Source organism: Eubalaena glacialis, chromosome X, assembly GCF_028564815.1.
Source record: "Eubalaena glacialis isolate mEubGla1 chromosome X, mEubGla1.1.hap2.+ XY, whole genome shotgun sequence".
Classification (NCBI taxonomy): domain Eukaryota; kingdom Metazoa; phylum Chordata; class Mammalia; order Artiodactyla; family Balaenidae; genus Eubalaena; species Eubalaena glacialis.
Window position 1 is genome coordinate 70,429,947 of NC_083736.1, and position 6,842 is coordinate 70,436,788.

General features: G+C 36.7%; 1 protein-coding gene across 2 annotated transcripts in view; it reads left to right on the forward strand.

Annotated features, from left to right (window-relative positions):
- Positions 1-3,469, forward strand: part of ATP7A (ATPase copper transporting alpha) — a 144,831-nt gene extending 141,362 nt beyond the window's left edge. For both annotated transcript variants that reach the window (XM_061179377.1, XM_061179378.1), the window contains one exon: positions 243-3,469. In XM_061179377.1, the coding sequence (XP_061035360.1) occupies positions 243-519 (277 nt within the window). In that variant the 3' untranslated portion in view covers positions 520-3,469. The remainder of the gene's footprint in view (positions 1-242) is intronic.
- Positions 3,470-6,842: the final 3,373 nt, after the last annotated feature.

Here is a 6,842-nt window from a genome sequence, read left to right on the forward strand (position 1 = left end):
TAAATGTTAACTACATAATTATCACCTTATGTAGTATATACAGAGCAACCACAAGCACTGAGTGGGGTAAAATCTAGTACACTGGCTCTCAGAAGTAGGATTTCTGATCATGTGACCTCACACAACTCCTTTTGACCACCTTTATACATTTCAAACCAGGCTAATCTCTTCATTTTTGAATGTAACAAGCGGCTAGTTCGCATTTGATTATTTCAAACTAGTGTACTTTTGCATCTTTTCAGTTACAGGAAACCAACTTATGAGAATTATGAACTACATGCCCGAGGCCAGATGGGACAGAAAAGTCCTTCAGAAATAAGTGTTCATGTTGGAATAGATGATACCTCAAGAAATTCTCCTAAACTGGGTTTGCTGGACCGGATTGTTAATTACAGCAGAGCCTCCATAAACTCACTGCTGTCTGATAAACGATCACTGAATAGTGTTGGTACCAGTGAACCTGACAAGCACTCACTCCTGGTGGGAGACTGCAGGGAAGATGACGACAGTGCATTGTAACAGGCCACAGAGAGTGCTGCTAGATGATGTTGTTCTGCACTGACACAGCATTCATGGTCACCTTAGCTTTTTAAAATATTGCAGGGCTTTATGTTGGTCTCATGCTCTTATGTTAGGGAATCTATTTGAATTGCATTTGTCTAATGGCAAAAATATCTTTTTCAGGGCCTCAGCTCGGAACCTAGCTTTATTGAAAATGAATTTCTAGTATTTTTTGTTTTCACTAGCAACAGATAAGGTAGACCAGGGAGGTTTACAAGTCCTACAACTGAAGATTGCTGAATTGCTGCTAAAGTCATAGATAATTTTTATTTGACCAAAAAAAAAAGTTCAAGAAAAGATCATTGAAAATTTGAAGATTTGAGCGCATAATCTTGAGGAGATTCTCGAGCCCTCCTCCCTGCCAGATTGGGGAGCAACGGCTTTCAAAGCACTGTATAAAGAATCCTGTTTTAGAAGCAAAATAGTAGAAACTGTTTAAAAATAGACAGGCCTATTTATTACAGGCTTTCTTTCCCCCTTCTTCTCCCTGCATCTTTGTCTTTGCCATCGCTTTCTTAGATGCCCCAATGTGTTTTCTTTTATTATGTTCTTTCAAGTGAGCTAAGTGTAGGTGGTTTCTCATTGACAAAAATAACTGACAACTTTTCCAGTAACTTGTTTGTTTCTTTATCTTGTAGCTCAAAAGACCTTCAGGGCCTATATGGTTCCCTGCTTCCCACCTTTCCATTGTTGTAAAAAATATATCAGATTCCTCCTTCAGTGACTCCCTAGCTCTGTGCAGGCTTTCAGTTCACTCCTGCTGGGTTCAGCTATAAGTTGTTCTTAGTATCGTCTATAAGCCTCCGTTCAGAAACTTAAGATTTTGAGCCACTTCTACAATTGATTTTTTCCCAAAGATTGACACTACCATGTTTAACATGTACCGGTCATATAAAATTACCTGGATTCACTAAATTTGTCCTTTTCTGGAGAGAATGCAAGACATTAGCTGATATTTATAATTTAATAGATTTTAATTGTCTTTTATTGTTTTAGATAATCTCTCAAAATGACTTTAAAATAATGCTATTACACAAAGCCGCTTTTACCAAAAAATACAGTAAATTGTAATACAGAAATGAGAATTTCCCTAGGTTATGATACCTTTTAGCTAAATGTATATTTTTCTCTAGTTTAAAACATTTGCACTTGCTAGTTAGTGTGGTTGGCAAATTCACGGGCTTGTTCTCATCAACATATAAATTTAGAAATCCCCCTGTGAGTGCCTGGGAGTTAATACACTGGTCAGAGATCTGGTACTTGTATCACTATTTAAATTAACTTGTTAACTGCAAGGTGGATTTCAGATGCAGAATATGTAAGTTAAGAAAACTCATACATAAATTCCTAACATCTATTCCCATTGTCATATGTAAAGCTGCTAGCACAATTCCTAGCACATAGGATTTGTGCTCAGTAAATGTTAGTTCTTATTTCCCCTTGAGGTCAGTGATAAATATCAAAAATTGCTTTTACAGAGTAGAGTCTAAAATCAGGTGGGAGTGGGGGATGGGGTTCTTCCCTCCTTTCCAACTTCCTTTTTCTCTTGTTCTTTCATACACACTCAAAAAAGTTTACAACATAATTCCATGTTGACTTTTCAGATTTGGAAAAGATCTCATTTTTATCTCAGCTATCTTAAAGACAGAACTGAAACTTGATGAAGGTGCTATTAATCTAGAAAAGCAAACCAATTTTAATGAAATATGAATGAGTTTGTAGGTCTAGGCCTTTTTTAGACCAATGCCTGTGCCATCTTCCATGCTTTCAATTTGAATTTTAATATTTGTTTTTTATTTTAATTCCAATGGCCCGTCATACCACAACTTGTTTCTTCTAGAAGAAATAGCTAATACGACAAAGGTATAATATAGACTTTTGAAAAAGAAGCACCTTTCTCTGTCTCTCTCCCTCCCTCCCTTCCTCCCCCTCCCCCTTCCCCTCACTTTCACTCTTCTATCTCTCTGAAGCACTTGAACATAGCCAGTTACTACTTTTATTATTCTGTGTGTGTTAGAGTTGTCCACTTGGCCTCACATGCCAAGGGATCCACATGTCATAGGGCAATGAGAAGAGCAGCCTATATAATCTGGGAAAAATCAAGGATGTAATTTCAGCCCTTAGTACAGGAACAGAAAACATGCTGTTTATAAAGAATCCTGCTTTAAATATCTATAGCCATCTTTGAATTATCTACCACAAGTCTCTTGCAATTCTGAACTCCCATTAGCTTCATAGAGCAGCTGTAGTCACCGGAGAGAGACATATGGAGGGGATCAAAAACATTGCTTTCAGTTAGTAAGTAGCTTTAAGTAATTAGTTACTAGTGAGAACAAATTTTATAAATGTGTGCGTATGCATCTGTGTTTATTCATATCATACATATATACATATATTACCCATATAGAAGGAAAATGGATTTATATTTGAATTTGATATTAGAATATTTGAAGTTCTTTATTTGTTGTTCCTTTGTCACTCTTTTGTATTCACTCAGCAACCATGCCCTCAGTCTGAAGATAACAAGGATGTTTTGATATCCAGTGCTGGTTCAGACTCAACTAAGGGGCACCTTTTATCTTAAATATCCAAAGATGCCTTTTAAATTTCAACGGTTAAAACATAACTGTTTAGTGTTGTAGTCTAAAGAAGTATGGTTGTCAGTTGTGAAAATAGAAATGTTATTTTTCGTAGTTTAGTATCAACGTTTTAGATGTTAGATTTGATGCCTTGTGAACAAATAATTTTATATTGTGCTTCAACTTTTTAAAAGTTATTCTTTTATTGGATGTATTCTTTGTTCAAAATGCTTAAATAGCATTGTAGGCAAGATGTTTCCAAACATTTAAGTGTGCGTATCTTTTATGTACACAGCTGAAAATCCAGAATGTATGTTCTTAGAGAATTTTTTCCACTACTTATGGATCTTGCTTTAAAATTATTTTTCTTAATATTTATTTTACTCTATTTTGTTATTTTCTTTGGCTGAGGCATCTGGTTACTGGTTGTTTTAATAAGAGTAAAAACATTCCTGGAATCACTCCTTTTGGATATTTTTGTTTCTTACTTTTCTCTATTTTAAAAATATTATTTTACCAAATATAAAAAATGCAGATTCGTGCCAAATTATTAGCTATTTTTACACTAACTTTCTGTAGTCCTTCTGAAAGTTTATCTGGTATGAGTAACCAGATAAAGCACAAAAGCATGAATTCTTGTTCTTCAATTAAAAGAGCTTCTCTAATGGCACTGATAGTAAATGCCTTTTGTAGCCAAAACCAGGCGTCTCAAACTTATGCTTTTAGTTAAAGAAATGTTTAACTAACCATTGTTGAACATTGATTGTTTGATACCCAAAACAGCAGTGGACGATGTTGTGCAATAATCATCTACTATAGTCAAGATATTCAGTAGTTTGTTTTTCCATAAGCATGTAATTGATCATATATCTGCCAAGGATGTGCCTTCAACTTTATAATTATAGTATTGTAAAAAAAGATTTTTTTTGGTCAGTGTCTCTTTTGTTAAATCATCCAACTCCTCTACCAGCAGTTCCAAACTACCCTGTGTTTTTAGGTGTTGTGTTCTGTTTTTGGTTTTTTTTTTAAATCAAGGGTGGGGCAGGATTGGAGGCAGCACCACACATTCACTAAGAGTGGGAGGGAAGAAATCTATTTTCCTTCAGACTTCACCTGCTGGATCTTTTAGTGCAGATGAGAAACAAAGGAATATAATTGTCCTCCTTTCCTTTATAGTCTATAATACGTTCTTTATAGATTGTCTACCCCAAATGAGCTAAATGGAGACAAGAGCTTTTCTTGCCTTTGGGGAGCCCTATACAGTGTGTATGAGGATCCCACCCAAAATGCATCCCCATACCAAACACTGCTTCAAGTTAAGGAAAGGGTTTTAAACCTATTTGTAAGGAAAAACGAAGTTTTACTTCCCTCCCAAACTTTGGGATTATTCAGGGTATTGAAATAGGATTAGAAATGGAAATATAAGAGTAAAATCACTGAGGTATCCACTTAGCTGGCCAGCCTCCCTTTCCTATTGGCGCCTTGACTACCCTCTGAGAAGGACGTGCAGTGATAGTGACATCCCAGGTGAGGTTTCAAAACCTTCCAGACAAAAACTAAACAAAAAGCCAGAAACCTTCCAGTTGGGGAAGGCTTTAAAGGCCCTGCTAAGATTCATATAGAGATGAGAGAGGTGAGGCTGCCTCCTTCACAAATTTCACCTCGGGCCAGCCAGCCCTACTTGCTTAACAGCTTCATTTTCATAGATGTGACCACTAGTTGTGGAAATGAGTTATGAGTAAGGTATGAAAGGCAAGGCTCTTGAGGACAAGGTTTAAGTGAAATTGCTAGTATAAATAGGATCTCATGCAATTTAAGAAATTTGAAAACTTCCATGCAAGCAGTTCTCTCTCTGGAGAAGTTTGAAATAGGCTGAGTCGTCTTTGGCATATTGTACCTGCTGTCCTCGAATGGCCCCCAGCTTTTCATTGTCAGCGCCCTTCCCCCAGCCCCCAGGCCTGTCTGTAAACTGAAGTGCTGCCATTACTTCAACATTACTTGCTTCACCCTCACCCAATCAAAACTTCAATTTCTTCATTGCAGTTATTATCACCACGTAATAAAAAAAAACTGAGATTAATCCATCCTAAAGTACCAGTGACCTTTAGATCTAGCCAGAAGTATTAGCAATTACTTGAAAAGATTATTTTTTAAATCCAAATAACTTTATAACTATTGAAATGAAAAACAACAGGCCATGTGGAAGAGGTTATTTGGTAGAGCCCAGGATCAGCCCTCCTAAGCTCTTCCTTCTTGCAGCTTTTTACCTTCCACTGTCGCATCCACCATTTCTTTAAAAGCACCGCATCTGCATCTCCGTAGTGATGGAAAGAGCGTTGATTTTGGAGCCCACCAGACCTATCTGCAAAATTCCAGTTCTGCCACATACCAGCTGGGTGACTATATTAGTTTCCTATTGCTGCTGTAACAGATTACAACAAACTTCGTATCCTTTTTTTAAATTTAATTTTTATTTTATATTGGAGTATAGTTGGTTTACAGTGTTGTGTTAGTTTCAGGTGTACAGTAAAGTGATTCAGTTACACATATACATGTATCCATTCCTTTTAAGATTCTTTTCCATTGTAAGTTATTACAAAGTATTAAGTATATTTTCCTGTGCGATACAGTAGGGCCTTGTTGGTTATCTGTTTTATATGTAGTAATGTGTATATGTTAATATCATATTCCTGACTTATCCCTCCCCTGCCCTTTCCTCTTTGGTAACCATAAATTTGTTTTCTATGATGTCTGTGGGTCTGTTTCTGTTTTGTAAATAAGTTCATTTGTATCATTTTTTTAAGATTCCACATATAAGTGATATCATATGATACTTGTCCTTCTCTGTCTGGTTTACTTCACTCAGTATGATAATCTCTAGGCCCATCGATGTTGCTGCAAATGGCATTATTTCATTCTTTTTTTTTTATCAGTGTGTAAGTATCGGGCTGATAAAAACAACTTAAGATTTTAAAGAATTTTTCAGTTGTTTGCATATGTACATATACACATAGATGTTTGCATATTATATATACACACACATACATTATATGTTATATATTGGTTTAAACTCCAGTTAATATAAACTCCTTCTGGCTATGCTAGCTAATTCTTTTTTGTGTGTGAATTTTTGAATTTTATTTATTTTTTATACAGCAGGTTCTTATTAGTTATCCATTTTATACATATTAGTGTATATATGTCAATCCCAATCTCCCACTTCATCACACCACCACCACCACCCCCCCGCCACCACTTTCCCCCCTTGGTGTCCAAACATTTGTTCTCTACATCTGACCACAGTGCTCAGACACAGCTAGGATCTAGATGAAGAGGAAGCGCACCAGTTCCAGTGAGGAAAACGGGGAAGAGAGGGCTCCCTACCAATCCACATGTGCAATTCCAGGCACTTTGGCTGGAGTTGCTGCCAACACAGGGCTGGAACCAGCTGAGCAGCCCCAAGAGCTCCCAGGAAACAAAGAAATCTGGAGGAGCTTGTGATGGGATAAAGGGGAAATCTTGTCACTGAAAACCTGTTTGTTTCGCAACACATGCCAAGCAGGATTTGAAACTCCCTCAGTTCCTGAAAAAAGAAAAAAAAGAGAGATGAGATCCGAAGAGGAAGAAAATGTTTTCTGCTTTTGGTCACATGTCCTAAGATCTCAGCAATTATCTTGAGGTTTTGAAGATTCCCAAGAGAGA